This window comes from Meriones unguiculatus, chromosome 17, assembly GCF_030254825.1.
Source record: "Meriones unguiculatus strain TT.TT164.6M chromosome 17, Bangor_MerUng_6.1, whole genome shotgun sequence".
Taxonomy (NCBI): domain Eukaryota; kingdom Metazoa; phylum Chordata; class Mammalia; order Rodentia; family Muridae; genus Meriones; species Meriones unguiculatus.
The window spans coordinates 41290889-41309541 of NC_083364.1; the positions used below are offsets into that span (position 1 = coordinate 41290889).

An 18653-nucleotide genomic window follows, 5' to 3' on the forward strand; every position below is an offset into this window, starting at 1 on the left:
TAGCTATCAAAATCGTCATAGGTGTTTTGAAGAGAGAATCAAAAACTGTGTCGGGGGAACTTTGAGCTCACTAGTGTAGATTATAATTACAGTCTTAGTAGGTTTGGGGACACACATTGATCCCAATGAAAAATAGCTTTGTTTATCTCTCCAGGTTCTGACAAAAGATACCATTTTTCATTAGCACTATTTTCACTAAGAGTAGCTTGATAAAATTTCCTGTGGAGTATAAACAATATATTTCTGGATGACAAAATTTTGTTTCATGCTGGCTTTAGACTGGAGTTGGTAGAGCGTAATAACGGAAATAAGGAAAATGAAATGCATTTGAGTTAAGACCCTTTGGCGACAGTTTAAAGTGTGACCTCCACTGGCTCCCAGATTATACATTTGATAATCACATTCCTATCCCAGAATGGGTAGGAGTTGCTAATACAAATGAAGAGTGAAGAAGAAAAGATAAATCAATATGAGAACTTTTAGGTTTATGGCCTGAAAAGCTAGGTTGAGGTAATTTCTTCAGTATTGAGTCTGTTGCCATTCATCCATGACTCCAGAATCTAGTAGCTTCCATATTTCTGAGAATCTGAGTCTTACACACACAGTCCTGTCCTGCCATCCTAGAAAACGTCTCCTTACCAGATAGAGACTTTTATGTGCAGAATTTTCCAAGCTGGTGTGGTGGCACAGACTTGCAATCCAGCAATTGGGGGTCTAAGGCGGGAGGGTCACTGGAAGCTCAAGACCAGCCTGTGTGGCATAGTTATATGAAGAATGAAACACTGTCTGCAAAAGTAAAATGAGCATTTAAAACATGATCTGAGGTTAGGCAGATGGTTCGGTGACTGAGTACTTACTGCACAAGTGAGGGAGGGTGCCAGAGATTGGAGCCCTGAACCCATGTGAATGCCTTGTGGGTTTGGCTGCCAACTGGTAGTGCCTAGAAGATGGAGATCCATCCTCAGAGCAGGCTGGCTAGCGAGACTTGAGATAGCTGAGCTCGAGGTTTGGTGGAGAGGCCCTACCTCAAAGATTAAGGTGAAAGAACAATCAAGAAAGATTCCCAGCATAAAACCTCAAACTTTCACAGTCATACGTGCATACGTGCAGACGTGCGCACCCCCACCTCCACATACGTGAAAGAGTCATAAAAGTATTTTTAATTCTTAAAGTAAACAAAAGCCCTGGAGCTACATACCTGTCGGAAGAAGCAGTTGTTTATATGATGAAATCTTTGTCTAGCCCTAAGAGAGTCCTGTACATTTTGTGAGAAACAGGCCAGTATCGTGGAGGGTCTTCGTCAGTGATGCTGACCTGGGCCTTTGAGTACAAACCCTTAGTGGCATTTAAGTTCAGTATACTGATGTATTCATTGCTTGCTGCTCTGCGTTGCCATCCTGAATTTTAGAAGTTTGTAACAGGGTGAGCATTATCTCGTATTGCTTCTGTGCATTAGGAATTTAGAAGCCACCCGGCTAGGTTGAGGGTCTGAATGATGGGGTTAAGATGAGCATCTGTGTTATGGCTTCCACCTCAGTGTTTCTCTGGGATTCCTGAGTGTGCAAATGACTGGGTCTCTGTGTCTGTATCTGTTTCTCATGTCTTTCCTTGGGTTCTTTTCCTCTCATTTGTTTTGTCCTATTCTGTCGTGTTAGTCTTTGCTTTGTCTTATTATTTATTTTATTATTATTCCTTAGAAGCATGTTTGTTCTCTGATGAGAGACAGAAAGGGGTGGATCTGGATTGGGAGGGATGTGGAGAGGAACTGTGATTGGTAGAGGGATGGGTAACCGTAATCAGGATATATTATATAAGAAAAAATTAATTTTTAATCGGGGAGGGGGAGGTGTTCTCTAAGAATGCAGTTATCTCATGGCTTGCCCAGGGTTAGAAGAGCCACTTCCAAGCTGGATCATTCTTGGTTAAGAAACGTCTATTGACAGGGGTCCAGCCAGTCCTTTTGTGGGCCTCATCACGGTGCTGTTATTTGAGTATTTTCCATCATAGCAGCTGGCTTTCCTTACACCAACCGATCCAGTAGAGAGTAAGGTGGAAGCCGTATGTCTTTCATATCCTTGCTAGAAATCACATACCATAATTTTTGCTGTATCTGGTCAGTTATGCAGGTCAGTCCTGTTCAGTGTGGGAATGGACTGATTAAGAGCGTAGGTGCTAAGTGGCATGCATCACTGGTGTCATCTTAGAAGATGTCACAGTATATTAGGATGATCGTATTATGCCTTCCTTCCTCTTCCCAGAGCAGGCTGATTGTCGCCCCATTCCCTCTCAGGTCTGGTCTGGGGTGGAGGCAGGGTTTCTGTAGGAGCTTGAGAAAGGGAGGAGTGGCCATTGTTTCTAGGGAGGGCTGACCTAGAGTCAGCCCTGTGGTTGTCAGCTCTGTGGTTGTTTCCACAGTACTTTTGCCTCTGTCCATCCTGTACGGACGGTTTGAATGCTCCGAGTCTCTCTCGTAAGTTTACTGCTCTGTCTTGATGTAGTAAGATGAGCTTCCAGAAGGTACAATGGCTTTTATTGGTTCTAAATCAAAATGCTCTTACACTCTTTGTTCTCAATGCTGGCGAATCTCTGCTGTCACTCGCTGTACTTCCCTATACTCCTGTCCTGTCCTTCCACTTATTAACATAGGCAGAGCCTTGACTTTATCATTTAATCTCTTGTGTCACCTTTTTCCTGCTTGTAAAATAGAGACAATAATTATACCCATTGCTCAAGGCTGCTGCATGGGCCACATATGATACCTGCAAAGTCCTTTCTCAGATGTCGGGCACAGTGGTAAGCACACATAGAATAATGGTAGGATGAGCAGTACATGTCTATAATTCCAGCTCCAGCCACTTAGAGAAAAAGAGAGAGCGAGAAGAAGAAAGAAAAGAGAAAGAACAAAGCACTTAGGTTAACATCTGTGGCCACTGGTGGTCCTTGTACACATGGCCACGCTCACTGTAGTCGCCCTGCCCTACAGTGTTGTGGGTGTCTCATTGTCCATTCTATTTGTTGAACAATTACTATATTATACATCTCTAAGGCTTTCCCCACACACACACGGGAAAAGGTTATTACTACATTGGAAGAATTAAGGTATGAATATGCTAAGTAACTCATTCCAAAGTGACAGGCTATTAAGTTACGTAGTTATGTTTGTGGAATTAGGTTTAAGAAAGTTTATCAGTGTGAAGCCCAGAAAGGAGTCTCACTCAGGGCTCCAGTGAGTGGATTGTTTGTAGTTGAATCCCTTTTACTGGAACAGTCTTAGCCTATCTTTGACTGAAAGATTGTAGCATCACTTCTACTTGTGTGAAAAGGAAGATGACTGTAAGGGGAAATAGAGAGAACTTGCTGAACTGTGAAAGGGAAAGGGCTGTAGACATGACACGGATGTCCGCACCTCATGAGGACAGTCCCATGTTCAGCCACAGAAGGAAGTGGAAATAAAACAAGCATGTCCTAAAGTCACTTGTAGGTTATCTGTAAAGGTGGTCGTCCCCTTGTGTTTTTTGCTTGCTCTTGAGCTGGTGTCCTCCTGGTGCCTATTAGACAGCAGCGGCCATACCACAGCGAGCCTCAGAGCATCTTCCTGGTGAGAGTGACGCTTGCAAGAAACAGTCCTGTTCATTGCCGTAGGAAATGCGGCAGTCTGTAGAATGGAGTTTCTAGAACACTGCTCTTATTCCTTTTTACCCGTACTTTATCTCCCTCTGAAAGAGAGAATGTATTTCTCCCAGCATGTGTACTTTGATTTAAGGTGGAGATTTTTGAACCAGACAAAGGGTTTTATGTTTGTGGGGTGTTTTTGTTTGTTTAATGTGAATTAAGAGCTATAACTTTGCATATGAAGGGTTTACTTAATTGTTTGTGGAACCAGGTCTCTGTCGCTGTAGGCAGGGATGGCCACCACACCTGGCAAAGGCTATTGGTATATGAGTTACCTTATCAAGTGATTTTGGATACAATGCTGAGAACAATAGGGGATCACTAGATTACAAATCTGAGGAATGTGAGTATCCAACAGGTTTTATTATTTAGGCAGCAAACTCATTTTCAGATACATGATCATACAAAAAGGTTTGTGCATTTCATGGTGACCCTGCAACCACACTTTAGACTTACTCATAGGTCATACAACCATGGGCTAGAGCTTGTCTAAGGGCATCTGAAAATTAGCAGCTATAAAGGACTTTGCCAAAGAGCAATTACCGTAACTCTGCAGGTTGCTGGTATGGATGAGGTATTTCGTGTACTCACCTTGGCAAGGCATCAGCTGGCATACATGGTGGCCACCATGGCCAGAACTGCTCACTTGCTAGTTTATGTGGGGATTCGATAGGTATCTCTCAAGTCCTGGGCTTAAAGATAGAGCAGCAGCTCCTCCTGTCATCTTCTACTGAAAGTAGGGGACAGTTTGCGTGTTGTTTGGTGATGATCCTGCAGCACATTTGCTGACAGTTGTGTAGAGCCAGAAATTGCTGCAAGAAGGATGCTTTTGTGAGGAACGCTTATTAGAATCTGAAGTAACTGGTTTTCCAGGCTTTTCCTGAAACATTTTTAGTGCAGCCTGTGTTCAGGTCATAAAAATGAAGCAAGGCCTGGAGGGATCTGTCAGGAATTATTATTGGTACACCAAAGTTAGGAGACTGTGAACAGGAAAACTCCCTTTCAGCAGGGCACGGAACTAAGGAAGTCATGGTTGAAGCCTTAGACCTCGTTCTTCCCTGACTACAGGGAAAGGCTGCTGCTGGCTTTGGAGAGATGCTCTGTTTTGTGTGCTGTGTGCTTGTGAGTCAGGATGCCTCCATGCTCTTGCAGTATGATTCTGAGGTCACCTTATTTATATGATAGTAGAAGTAAAAGCAGCTGTGAGTATTTTGCAGTTAAAAAAAAATAATGAACTGAACAATAGTATTCACTTGTTGACTGCCCCCAGTGGGTTAAATGATATAAGGGCAGATTATTTGGGGGACAGGAAAATGAAGAGTCAGGAAGGAAGTGCAGTTTTTCTTGAGTGGTGATGGAGTAGGTGAACTATCCGGCTTCCCTGTAAGTAGTAAGTTTCCTGTGTGCTCTTGGGAGTCTGTGATGTCTTCACTTACTCGAGTTAGCCGGTGGCCTGTTAGGACGTAGCTCGGAATCTTTAGCTAGTTTCCCTGTTCTGCAGTCTTCCTTTATTCTCAGTGTATTAGACTCCAACCTGAGCACTGCTGGTCCCAGCCATAGCAAAAGCCTTGACAGAAATGACCTCTTGTTCCCTGAGTCTGTAATGTGTTGAATGTCTTCCCCACACAGCACCATCACTTTCCTCTAAGCAGAACGGAAGTCAGCACTGCTGATGCTTGAACCAGCATGTCAGATAACATCCTTGGAGGGCCCCAGCACTGTGTGCAGGGCAGGCAGTGGACTTGTGCTCTTTGCAGTGCCATAACATTGCTCATGTTCTCTCGGGACTTTGGATTTGCAGATACTAATGCTGGAGACCGTGGACAGACCAATAATGCCGCTTCCGCATCAGCTTCCAACTCCACCTGAACAGCCCCAAGTAGCCAGCTGCGCAGGAAAAACCAGCAGTTACTTGAGTGCCACTCAGCAACACTGGTCACGTTTGGAAAGAAAATTAAAAAGAGGAAAAACAAAAACCCTGTTCATTTTAGTGTTCAATTTTTTTTATTATTGTTGTTCTTATTTAACCTTGTAAAATATCTATAAATATAAACCAGTTTCATTGTATTCTCACTTTTCAGGAGATCCAAGAGGTGGGAGGGGCGGGAGGGGGAGGAGCAGAGCACTAGAACACACAATCTCTCCCACGACAATCTTTCTTTCTTTCTTTCTTTCTTTCTTTCTTTCTTTCTTTCTTTCTTTCTTTCTTTCTTTCTCTCTCTCTCTCTTTCTCTCTCTCTCTCTTTTTCTTTCTTTTTTAAATCAGACGTCTGCTATTGTGTACCTTAAAAAAAACAGACTCCTGCCTCATGCCCCCACCACAACAGAAGAAAACCTGTTCTGTGCTGGTTATTTTCTGATTTTGTTTTCTTTTAGAGTCTGGTGTAAGACTTTGATACAGTGCACAGCTTGAAATTGGTTGGGAGCTTAGCAGGTGTCACTCAACAGGGACTTAATGTCACTTGTAAAATGTATACATGTCCTCGGGTATTTGAAGACTTGCCTTTGGCATGTTGATGGCAGGTGTGACAGACCAAAAAAAAAAAAAAGTGTGTATTGTTCGTAGCCCAGGGAGGTCACTGAACTCTGAAGCTGTAAGGGAAGATTGTGATTGATTATTTAAGGTTTGTTTTGCTCTTGACCAGTGCGAGTGTCGCAAATGCTGGCTTAGGAAGGCTGCCTCAGGGGAGCAGCGGAATCTGCATGCCCTGGGTGGATCATGACTCACCTGACGGAAGGCTGTCTGCGGATCTGTGGTTTTGGCGCCCCAGGGTGAGACTGGAGATGGTGTTGATGGAGCCACTCTGGGTGCATCCCAAGGTGGATGACAGGAAGGCAGGTAGCGGGCCAGAGGCAGATCTCACCGCTGTGAGTGAATTTGTCCAGATTTTTCTCAAGTTATATCCCTTAGAAAAATACCCTTGAGAGAAGACATTGTAGCTAAATAATGTGAAGTGTACCAGTCTACTGCTTTATTTTTCATATTTTAATTGAAAACCAAGCTTGCAAGAATTGCCACATTCTTACACATAGTTTTATTTTTAAACCCAAATCTAGACTCTGTATTTAATTTCTGCTTTTTTAACGTCATGCTTTTTAAATTTATTTATTGATTCATGTCATATAGGCCATATGATTTTAAATAGTAGGAATATTAAAAAAACAGACATCGAAATAATAAAGTCACCTGTATCTGCTGACTTTATAGGAAAACTGATTCTATCAGTGTGTGTGTATATATATGTTATAATACATATGTTCAATACTGCCTTTTCTTTGTCTACACTATCAAAATTGACTGAATCATGAAAAGAATGTTTCTCCACCACCACCATTAAGAGTTTTGTTTTTGTTTTCTTTGTTTATCAATGAATGGTGTAGGAATCAGTCTCTTGTTTTTTGAAGAAAAAGCAATATTCCTTGGAAAGCAAGGAGGATTGAAGGATTATGTTTGAGTGAGGAACAGAATTCATAACTAGTTGATACTTTTAAGGTTGGTATCTTTGTGGGCCTTATATACTCTAAAATGAACCTTGGTGCTTATGGGCCATTACTTGACCTATGAATCTTTATGGCACAATCAGTTATCTTTTACATTTGAAGATCACTTGAGTGATGGCCACCTTTCTTTCTTTCTTTCTTTCTTTCTTTCTTTCTTTCTTTCTTTCTTCCCTTCCTCCCTCCCTCCCTCCCTCCCTCCCTCCCTCCCTCCCTTCTCTCCTTCCCCATACCTCTGAGGTCAGCTGATGAGCCAGGGCTGCAGAGCCCTTGGATTATGTGTAGTCTCCTCTGCCCTCATTGCCTAACCATAAGTCATGTTGGGGTCTTGCCCTCTGGGTGGTGAGGAAAAGGAGTCTCTTGGCAGCCCTTATACAGGCCCTAGCACCCTGCCATGCCTCTTCAGCCGTGTGTGTAACTCCAAGAGAGTTGTACTGCCTGCCAGAATGAACTGACACCTAGAATGACGGTGGTGAGCCATCCGACTTTGACTCGCCGTGCGGCTAAGCTCTTCAGGCCACAAACGGGGTTTCTCATACCTCTGGTTATATCAGAGTTCACAAGAGAGGAAACATGCTCAGTCAGACCAAATTAAACAAACAGGCTTTTACTTTCTGTTAAGTGCTTCTGAGAGAAAATTACAGGTTGAGAGATTCTGAAAGCGAAGTATTTGACAGCAGAGTTCCTTGAAGGGGGGTGACTTAGATGGAAAGAATTTGTAAAGAATCAAACAAGCAGGTGTGTGGCCTAAGAAGGGAAACCTGCTTTCAGAGTAAACTGCCCAGCCAGACACAGACAGTACTCGACTTGCTGTACTTGCTAGAGTCCATAAAAATCAGTGCTTGTTTTTAGCAAATACCCCCAACCCCAGATGGGGTGAGAGAAGAGTTGAGGAAAGTCAGGTGCTTTTCTCGAATCTTCGTGTGTGTGTGTGTGTGTGTGTGTGTGTGTGTGTGTGTACGTACACGCGTATATGAGGGCTAAGGTGCACGATTTTTCGTTCTCAAGGATCATGGCAGGATCACAGAACTCTTATACAAGTGAGATCCAGGTCTCTGAATATCTTTTTGTAAATAATAATAATTAAAAAGCTCCTCACCAAATTCAAGCTTGTATATTATATTTTCTTTCAATGTTTTTGAATTTAAGTTTTATTGTTTGTATGTAAATATGTGGACCCAGGAACTGTTATTAATGAGCAAAAAGTTACTGTTCAGGGCAGTGATTCTGTTTAATAACCAGACAAAAATGTAGACGAGCTTTTTAAAGCCATATAGTTTTAACTCTGTACAGTAGGTACCGGCCTGTATTATTGTAACAATAACTCTAGCAATGTATAGTGTATCTATATAGTTTGGAGTGCCTTCGCTTCCATGTATTTGGTTTTTTGTTTTGTTTTTTTTTTGTTTGTTTGTTTTTAATTGGTTTCCTTTATCCATGTGTCCTTGTCTGTTCCCTTTCCCTCTGAAGTAATGACGTTAAAAAGCACCTTTGCCCCTCCACAGTTTGAGTGGGGAGAGGAAACCATGTGTGAAATCTCATTTCATTCTGGCCTTGCCTTTGTTTTGGTTCTGGGCATGTCTGTCTCCTCCTCAGTAACAGTGACTGGTTTCATTTCACACTTGGTCCATTCAGGGACTTGGTGGAATGCTGGGAGTCCTAGAGCTGGAGGATGTCGAATAGATTGGATTTTGCTCATCTTTTCTCCAAACCCTAACATGGGTGTTATGGCGGATTCTGGGAGCCTCCCATGCTCGATCTCTCCTTACCTACTTCCTTCCCAAACGAGAGAGAGAGATTGGTTTTGTTTTATTTTTTAAAAAAATAAATCACACTGTCTTGGTGGCACTTGGCTTTTGATACGTCAGTGGTCTTGGTGCCCTACTGACATTGTTAGCAGTTACTGCAGTGGTGTGGGCATCTGAGGGCTGTCAGATGGGCTCAGAGCCCATTCCTCCCTCCTGCCATCTTGTTGGATGAAATATAATTTTAATTTCTTTTTTAAAAAATCAGTTTCTTGACTGTACCTAATCTGGCCTTTTTGGGAGAAAAGTATTCATTTTGCCACCAACTATTTTGAGTGTCTTAAATAAAAGAAGGAAAGCAAAACAAAAGTTAAAAAAAAAAAAAAAACCACTACCAAACCAAAGGTTGCTATTTTGAGACATCGTATGTTCATTGCACACGCAGAAGAATGCACCTTTTTTCCCATAGCATACTGTGTCATTTTTTTTTAAGTCTTTAATTTTTTTAGACCCATTTATCGGGTTTGTGTTTTAGCAGAGTAAACCTACCCAGCCATCCTGTCCACGCCAATGCAAAGGTCCTGAGAGGACTGCTATATTCTCTATCCCTGTGGATGTAAAGACACTGGCCTTTCTGTTTCCTTTCCCTTCCCTTTGCAAGGGTTTTTCACTTTGGAATCTTCCAAAGGAAGTTTGGCCAATGCCAGATCTCCCAGAGTTGGGGTTTTTGTTTTTTTGGGTTTTTTTGTTTTGGTTTGGTTTTTTTTCCTTTGTTTTAAATCAAAATTGTGTCTGGTTACAGTTCACACTACTGATTGTTCTAATCACAGAGATGAACACGTTTCTCCCCTGTATGAAAAATAAGCATCCTTTGTGGTGAAACCTGGCTTTGCTGGTAGAAACTGAAGCCACTGAAATTAAGAAACAGCTAGAAGCACAGGAAAGTCCCAGACTAAGGTCTCTGTTGAGAGGCTTTGGAGGTAGTCCCTGGGGGTCTGGATCATTTTCACAGGGTCATGCCATTTTATTCAAGTTTGTTGCTCCGTTGTGTATCTCCACAATACAAGCAAAATGACAGCCAGTACATAAGGGGTTAGCTTGACAAAGTAGACTACCTTGTGTTGATGTTTAAGTTTTTTTTTTTTCTTAACTATATCTGTCCACAGGCAGATACAGATAGGTATATGGAAATGTGCTTGCCTGTAAAAATTTGCATTTATAAATGTGTTGCCGATGGATCACTTGGGCCTGTATACATACCAATTAGCGTGACCACTTCCATCTTAAAAACAAATCTAAACAAAATTTATTATTATTATTATTATTATTATTATAAATATATATATATAAAGGACTGTGGGTTGTATACAAACTATTGCAAACACTTGTGCAAATCTGTCTTGATATAAAGGAAAAGCAAACGCTGTATAACATTACTACTTGAATGCCTCTGTGACTGAACTTTTTTTTTTTTTTTTTTCATTTTAAATATAAACTTTTTTGTGGAAAGTATGCTTAAATGTTTTTTTCCCCCTTTCCCCATACCCTTGTAAATACATTTTGTTCTATGTGACTTGGTTTGGAACTAGTTAACTGGTACTGTAATTTGCATTAAATAAAAAGTAGGTTAGCCTGGAAATGAAATTACAATTCACAAGTGTGTGGTCTTTATTTCAGTGCCCACCGCTCTTTCTTGACCCCGCCTACTTTGCCATTGCAACATGTAGTCACATTGCCATCTCCATTCCCCTGACTGGGGAAAACAGGAACCCTTGTTAAAAAAGTCAAGACTCTCATTCTTTGAAATGACCTTGCTCTGATGTGTAGACAGGAGGCGCAGCTTCCGGTTTGGAAAGCCCTGGACTTCGTGTAGAGAAAACTTTGCAGACACTGCATTTGGAAAGAAAGAAAATATCCCTGAAAGGGACGGTTGTAAAAACGTGTAAGCTGCTGTCTTTGGTTACTGTGTCCATGGTTTGGTGTGACTGTATTTTCTTTTAACTTCCATCTTACTAGTAATGGTCTTTGGGAGTCTCTGTAAGACATGAACACCATGGACGGTGGGTCTGTGCCACCCGTATAACCAACACGTGTTTGAGTCTGCTCATTTCAAATACTGGATAATGTATGTTAACATGTTATGTCTTAGTGCAAACAGAAACACCATTTTTTAGGGCTGGCTCGTTGTCAGGCCTAAAGGTTAGGCATAAGGTCATGTGACTGCTGCTTCAATAAAGACAAATTTATATTCGATTAAGTGTGGTCTTTTATTTAGTGGGCTAGTTAACATTAACATTTCTAGAAGACGCTTGAGAGATGGCACCACAGCCTGTAATCCCAGCACCAGCAGAAGGGTGCTGGCCGGACAGTGGGGTGGTTTGCGATTCCCTGCCATCTTGTTTAGGTCCTGCTTTGGCCATTTGAGCTGGCACTAAAGGACTTGCCAGCCACCCCTCACAACCCTGAACGGTTCCTTATTTCTGAGTCTTTCCAAAGGGTAGTGCTGGGTTGTAGGACAGCTGGGATGGTGTAGTTTGTGAAAGCAGCTGGACGGAGTAGGAGTGATGGATGGAATGGTCCTTCTGAACACCCTCAGGAGTTAGAGAGCCTCGGCTAGGGAAAGAAAAGCAGCCTGGGAAAAACAAACCTGCTTTGGAGGCTGGCAAGTTGTCTGGAGCTGGGAAGAGCTGGTTAATGATTTGGGGGGGGGGTGTTTAGTTTTGAAGTCTCTCTTTTTCCAGAAAGGAAGAGCCACTCCAGGGCCTCCCATATGAAATTCATTGGTGGACAGTGGCTGCTGAGTGGCTCTTGACTGATGGGTGAGCCAGATGTTTACAGAGGCTCACACAGATCTTTCCCCCTGCACTTTGGAAGTTGACTGTCCCTTTTTGAGCAGGAAACCAGAAAAAGAATGGTTGCCACCAATGTGAAACCAGTGTAGGCCTAGAAACCAGAGCCTGCTTCTGTTTGTTCTGAAGCTCAGGGGCAGGGGAGTGAAGAGGAAAAAGGATGTTGGAGAGCAGGAGAGGTGGATCTCTGAATTTCAAAACAGCCATGGTTGCTGAGAGAATGTGTATCCTGGACACACTTTCGTTCAGCCAACCCTGAATCTCAACCGCTCTTGGGAAGTGCTGACTGTCCAGTTCCTATGCCCTTGCCAGTTTAATGATGGGAGCGCTGGCTGGGGTGGGCGGTGTAACCAGTGTTATACCTTCATTTTAGCCTCATTTGCCTGAACCTACCTCTAGCCACTGTCAGACTTCTGCATGAGTAGCACAAAGGTAACTTCCCAGAGGAAGGAGAGATGCGTGTGCCATTACGAATGTAGTCAAGTGGAGGTTAGACTTCCACAGGAGAAATAGATTTCTAGTTATAATCAAGTTTTATTATTGTCACAGATTTTACGGAGTGAAAGCTATATTCATGAGTTTGCAGAGGTCGTCTTTTTTTTCCCTCCCAAACAGGAATGTGCTCGCACTGCCTCGCTGTGTGGAAACTGCGCAGGGAGTAGAGAATAAGCATGTTCTTTTGGCTCGTGTTGACCTGAAGCTATTAGAAATCTAGCCTGCTTGTAGGATGGCTAGAGTTAAGACCTTACCTGTCCATTAAAGTTCAGTTACTGTCAGCTTCCTTGGCAACCAAATATTACATTTAAGCTTCGGTCACTACATTTTCTGTTATGGTAGGGATTCATTTCATATGTGAGAATCAAGCACAAAAGCAGGTTAGGTAGTGAAGTAATTCTTTTTTTTATGTTCTACCAGCAGATTGTCGGATTTGTAAACGGTGACACTGAAAAAAGTAGTAAGAGACAACTGTGTGTGATTTTGTTTGGTTCTGGGGGTCGGGAGCTTTTGTTGGTGTGGTGCTGTTTTGCTCTCTGAGGCAGGGTTTCACTGTTTGCCCAGTCTGTTCTGAACTCTGTCCTCTCACCTCAGCCTCCCCTGGCTCTGTTTTTACTTTTCGTTTCTCGTTCTCATATTTTTTTTTTCTTCCCCAGAAAAAAAAGTCAAACAATAGGGGCCGAAGAGATGGCTCAGCGGTTTAAGAGCACTTGCTGCTTTTCCAGAGGACCAGAGTTCAGTTCCGAGCACCCACGCCAGGTGGCTCACGTTCACGTGTAACAACAAGTCCGGGGGATGCGGTCCCCTCCTCTGGCCTCTTCAGCCACCCACACAGGTGCATGTACACACACAAGAAAAAATAAAATAAACTTAAAAAAAATACATGTTTTACATCTCTACCAGAATTTCATGACTGAAATCCTCTTGTCTTGATCCACCATTAAACCTGGGAACACACCTGCTTAGTTCTGAAGCACGGGACACCTTGTGTGACTTGGGAAAGGGCACACACCATCCTACAGACTGTCGTGAAAGAGGCAGATACTTACACACTTCAGCTTTGAGGATCAAAGTGTACACGGGAGCCGTGTGAACACAGGTCATTGTGCTATTTATTGTCTGCCATGGCAGCTTTGTCATAGGTCACCCCAGTGCTCCGGCCGTGGGAGCAAGCCAAGCCAGGGTCAGATGGGGTGCGGACCTCCTCCCACTAAGTCATAGGCAGGTCCCCACAGTCTCCACCCCTTTCTCCACAAGCACCCTGACATGTGGAAATCTTCAGCTGGCTTCCCAGAACCCCCAGTACGGCTCAGAACTCACACGCACAAGGTCCCTTGACCGCATGTCACATGCTCTACATAGTTGTTTATAAGAAGATTTTATAAGCTATTGACAGCCATTTTAGCTTTGTCTTCCTGAACTCTGAGGCCATGCTGTGTCCTCCACAGCAGGTCACATCGTTAGTGATTAACAGTGCGTTTGGCCAGATGGAGGGACCTGAGTGAGATGCCCGGAACAGGGTCCGGACAGGCTTTTCCCGCCCGGCAGTGACTCTAATGAACCTCATGGTGAGCTCAAGTCTAGAACACGCAAGCAGCTCTAGAGGAAGCTTAGGGTTGGGAATGTGTGGGGCATGGCTGTACAGTTTACCTGGCTACCTGGTCCCACTGTCCCACCTAACACTGTAGAATGTAGTGGGATGTGGGGGTTTCTGCCCAACCACGAAGATGGCCTAACTTAGAGGGTAGCACTTTCCACAGGCTGAGCTCTGGGACTCCCGTGTCATTTTCCCAAGAAATGCTAGCCAGCTGCAGTCCCGGGGTGCTGTTGGCTGTCAGTGTGTCCACCTGGGTAGCCCTGGAAGAGGCAGCTCCGAGTATCCGGGTCTGGCTGCCCCATGAGCTCTCCACCCAGGAACAGCCACTCAGCCATCTGTGCTGCTAAATAACTCCTGCATGAGTGGGGTGGCGAAGGGGTGCGTGTCTTGGATACGCAGCAGCTGCTGGGTTTGCTGGACGTTAATGCTGCGAAGCTCGGTGAGGACAGCCATGATCTTCAGGAACAGGAACCTGTAGGCAGCCAAAGAAGTCAGCGCTTCGGGCTACCCCTCCCATCCCACCAGACGGACCCTGTTCTGAGAGTACACAAGTTCAAGCTCAGGACAGCCCAGCGAGGATGTTTGGAATTCCTTCAGCCCGTGCAAGAAGAGCCCCACGTGCTGGGGCTAAAGTCTGAGGCTGGGATCTACCTCCTCCTCCCCCGCCCATGGACTTGAGTCCTTGTACACGGACCCCTGCAGAAAATTCAGACCTTGCAGATTAACTTAAGAGGTGAGGGGAGCTGTCATCCTGGATAACGTCTTTGGTGGGTAATCACTACCGCTAGCAACCCGCAGGCTGGAGTCCTTTCCCAGATCTCCCCCTCTCTGCAGCCAGCATCTGAACACTTACCCATGGTAGGTAAGATAGCCATAGCACCCTAAGCCTCCTTACAGGAAGCAACTGAGCAAATAAAGATGTAACACCCCAAGCCCCACACTGTTAAGACCCCAAACTGGCCTCAACCTTCAAAGCCTTAAGCTTGTTGTAATCACGTTTCCTGCTGTCTCCATGCCTGTGGGCATGAGACCAGGCACCACACCACAGAAACCCGAGGACTGGTGAAGGCATGGGAGCTCTTATCTGTGCCAGTCCCCAAGCAGTTTTGTTTTGAGTGACAGATTCGAACTTTGACAATCCGCTAGCTGCTGAGCCCCACCTCTACCCTGTGGAATCCGTGGGCATTGCCTTGGCTCCCTTGCAGAATGCTATTGGTACCTACCTCAGGGGAGTGCCTTGAATGTTACAGGTTATAATGTACATATATTTCTTGGCCCCCCAGAGCTGACCCTTCCCAATCCATAGTAGCTATGATAGATGTACTGCCATTATGAGTGGTGTCACTGTTTTTACCGTCACTGTGGTTGCTACCCGCCTTTGCTAGGAGACCCTATAGAGGAGACAGTGGAATTAGGATTTTCGGACATCTTGATGACAGAAATGTGGAAAGCCCTGGGCAGACAAGTCTCTCAACTAGACTCAGGCAAGAAGGCTCAGTAGAGGTCACAAAACCATCCCAGAGCCTTGGTCATCAGAATCATCCCCAGGCACAGCGGGGCCTTGGAGATGAGGCCAGAAGGAAGGGGACAGGAAGGACCCCCTCGGATCTGCTTTTCCCAGCCCCTCCTCACCTGTGGGCAGGGTATGGCCGACTAGACTCAATGTAGGCCTTCAGGGTGAGGGCAATTCGCTCTTGCAGCTGGTCAACCACACCGCGCTGCACCACACCAGGGCGATCTGCGAGGGGAGGGGAGGAGAGGCATTGTGGTGCCGGGCGGGGTAGAGCAGAGCAAAGGGAAGGTCAGACCAGCCCCGAGAAAGGGATCGCTGGCCAACCACCTCAGCAAGCCAAGGAAAAGAGCAGACTCTGCCATCCGCCTGTGCGGCGGAAAGCAAGGCTGATGCAGAAAGGCGGAGGTTTCCGGCAGCTGGGGCGAGCCATCACCTGGGGAGAAGAGAGAGATGGCTTGCATCAGCACGTACTCCTCCTTATGCAGCTTCAGCTTCTTGAGCATGCAGTGGAACTTCATCAGCGGGTCCAGCAGAAGCTTCTGGAAGCCGCCTGTGGGTAGGTAAAGGGTGGACAGCCAGCACCTCAGGAACCTGACCAAGAACCCAGGCGCCCCTCACCCAGCCACTTCGCTCCATCACCCGGTCTCCCTCGGCTGCCGTCTCCCTCCCTCCCTCCCTCCCCCCACTAGGCAGTCTCCCGGGCACCATCAGGGTCTTCGAAGCAGTAGGCCAGCCGACCACACTCCCAGGTCCCAGTTTCCATGTCAAACATCGTGTTGAACCTCAGGATGCACATCTCAAAAGTGGCCCCCTTCAGCAGGGAGATCTGGTCCTCGATAGGCAGGTCCCTGGCAGCAAGGACAGGAGGTGATGACGGCTCCTAGGTAGGCTGTCCACAGGCTGCCACCAGTCCCCATGTCACAATACAAAAAAAGTTGGAGGAGAAAGAGGGAAAATGGAACGGCCTCCTCCTGAGCATGCGGTTCCTTCCAGGTCACCTCCAGTCTCTCTCACTCTTAACCCGGGCCATCAGGCTACTTGGCCCACCGAGGTCTTTCACTCCATACCCCCTTAGCTTTTCGTCCAGGCCCCTCACAGTCTGGCCCATCTCTCCCAGCCCCCCTACACAGCCCCTGACCAGCACTTAATGTCTTGTCTCTTCCTTGGTAGCCTCATAAACATTTGCCTCTCTGGAATGATTGCCCCTTGAAGGAAATCCTGAGGCGCTTTCAGGTCAAGTACTGTCTTCCCTTCCCGGAAGTGTCTCTAGAGAGCAGAATCCGTCTACACTGCCACCCCTTAGAGTGGAGTATCTGCTACATAACACATTCCCAGCTGTTTCTCTCCCATGGCGAAAGCCTCATGTTCCACTCCCATCATGTGCTCCTTGCATGTGTGATTCAGCCCCACGTGACCAGGCTGGGCAAGACAAGGTAGAGGGCTTGGGTGCAAATACCCCTAGCACTGCAGACCACATCTTCTGGAGCAGCGGTTCCCACCACACCAGCAGGTTCCTGGTTTTCTTGCAGATGCCGCTTGCCCTCCATGCCCAGCTCTGGGGAGGTGTGGTCTGTTAGATCACAGGAGCGCCCACCCTCCCCACGGCCTGCACACCCCACACCTGTTCTCTCTCCTCTCGATGGACTTCCTTCTTTTTCTTTCCAGCTTAACTTTTTCTCTGAAACTGTCCAATCAGGGTTTCCCCCCTTCCGGGAGAAATAGGAAGGTCGGATGCCAGCACATGCCAACGTTCTTGAGATGTTTTTATCGTTTCATACGAGGTTAATGGGATCGGCTCCCATTCCAAAATGGGGAGGCTCACAGGCCCACAGCAAACAAAGCTAATGAACCATGTAGGCGGGGCCAGAGGACATGGGGTCTTTTTGCACCCGTTTTCCCAAAATTCACTGGGGACTTAGTGCAGAATCTTTGAAGGTTTTTTGATCATTTCCCTTTCCTTTCTCCATCCCTTCGCTCAGCCCTCCAGGCCTACCTGAAATAGGATATGACTTTGGCGAAGTTGATGACGCCTTTGAACATGTAGGTTGACACGTCAGCCAGGTGTGGCAGCAGGGGAATGATCTCCTTCCCGTCGCTCTTGGAGGGGGGCTGGTAGTTCCAGATGCTGCCGTCTTCTCCCCGCAGCTGCAGAGAGATCTTCATTGGAACACAATCTTTCATGATTCGGTTCCATGTGACAGGATCTTCCAACAGTGAGGCCTGCAGAAACTCTGGGAGCTCACAGCCACCGTTAAACACCGTAGGCAGCTGCGATAGAGGGCAGGAGGCAAAGAAAGGGGGAGCAGGGTGTTGTCACGGACAATGTAGGCTCCAGGTGACCAGCTGTGGTCGTGATCACCGGTGTGCACACGTGTGCACGCCTACACACACAGCCCAGGTTTCTTCTCTCGGGCTGTCTCTTGACAGGGTGAGGTTCTGTGAGTTATTCTCCATATCCCTGCCTGGTCAAGGGTGAAGGGTGAGGGTGGCCTCCGTGCCTACTGAATCCTAAAGCTTCCCTCTGTCAGCCCCAGGGAACAGAGAGGGAAGGGCTTGGAAGCTGTAGATGAAAAGAGGCGGACCGAGGGCTGGACCATTCTTTTTGGCTACTCTAGTCACCCGAGATACTTGTGACCGTGCTGGGGGGGTGGAGGGCTGACACTAGAGGCAAAGACAAAGCTGCCCAACAGGAAGTCCATGCCCCTCCCCGTCCTGACTGTCCTCCCAGCTCGGTGTGGGCAGCGCGTCTGGCCTCCACTTAATCTTGACCCAGTTCCTACTTGCTGCAGACAGATTCTCCAACCTGAATCGGCTGGGGAATCACCAAAAGGTTTCCCATGCCAGAGTTTGGGGTCCGGAGCAGCATACTCGAGATTTTTCCATTTCTAGCAAGTTCCCAGGGACCCCTGAGACCTCTAACCCTAAGACCACTGGCGTGAGAAACCCTGGGGACATGACTCAGGCTTTGAGGAGCTGGCGTAGCCATGGACGCAGCTCTAAGACCACCCTACCCGGAAATCCTTGAAGTGGGAGAAAGTGGTGTCAAAGGTTTTCATCTGAGCGTCCATCAGCTCCTGGATCAGCGCCTGCTGTTCTTCAGTCAGGCCCTGCCCTCCGGGCGCTGGCACTTCGGTCTTCTCCCTCTTCTTCCTCTTGATCAAGGCCCGCCTCTGCTCCACAGCGGCATCGGACATGATCACTGTGTGTTAACAGAGCAGGCTCAGCACCCGTGTGCCCCTGCAGGGCCCTTCCCGCCCACCCTGCCACCCTCAAGCTCCGCACCT

General features: G+C 46.2%; 2 protein-coding genes across 7 annotated transcripts in view; one reads left to right on the forward strand and one right to left on the reverse strand.

Annotated features, from left to right (window-relative positions):
• Gsk3b (glycogen synthase kinase 3 beta) overlaps positions 1-13143 on the forward strand; it is a 149207-nt gene extending 136064 nt beyond the window's left edge. For 2 of the 3 annotated variants that reach the window (XM_021648578.2, XM_021648577.2), the window contains one exon: positions 5474-11168. In XM_021648578.2, coding sequence (XP_021504253.1) covers positions 5474-5541 — 68 coding nt within the window. In that variant the 3' untranslated portion in view covers positions 5542-11168. Of the gene's footprint in view, positions 1-5473; positions 11169-12915 lie in introns of those variants that run through there. The other variant, XM_060370382.1, reaches the window with a different exon arrangement.
• A 206-nt stretch (positions 13144-13349) lies between these two features.
• The window catches only part of Nr1i2 (nuclear receptor subfamily 1 group I member 2), a 44564-nt gene continuing 39260 nt past the window's right edge, over positions 13350-18653 (reverse strand). For 3 of the 4 annotated variants that reach the window (XM_021648580.2, XM_060370375.1, XM_060370376.1), the window contains 6 exons: positions 18381-18568; positions 17363-17637; positions 16075-16217; positions 15803-15919; positions 15489-15594; positions 13350-14328 (listed from right to left, as the gene is read on the reverse strand). In XM_021648580.2, coding sequence (XP_021504255.1) covers positions 14184-14328; positions 15489-15594; positions 15803-15919; positions 16075-16217; positions 17363-17637; positions 18381-18568 — 974 coding nt within the window. In that variant the 3' untranslated portion in view covers positions 13350-14183. The remainder of the gene's footprint in view (positions 14329-15488; positions 15595-15802; positions 15920-16074; positions 16218-17362; positions 17638-18380; positions 18569-18653) is intronic. The other variant, XM_060370377.1, reaches the window with a different exon arrangement.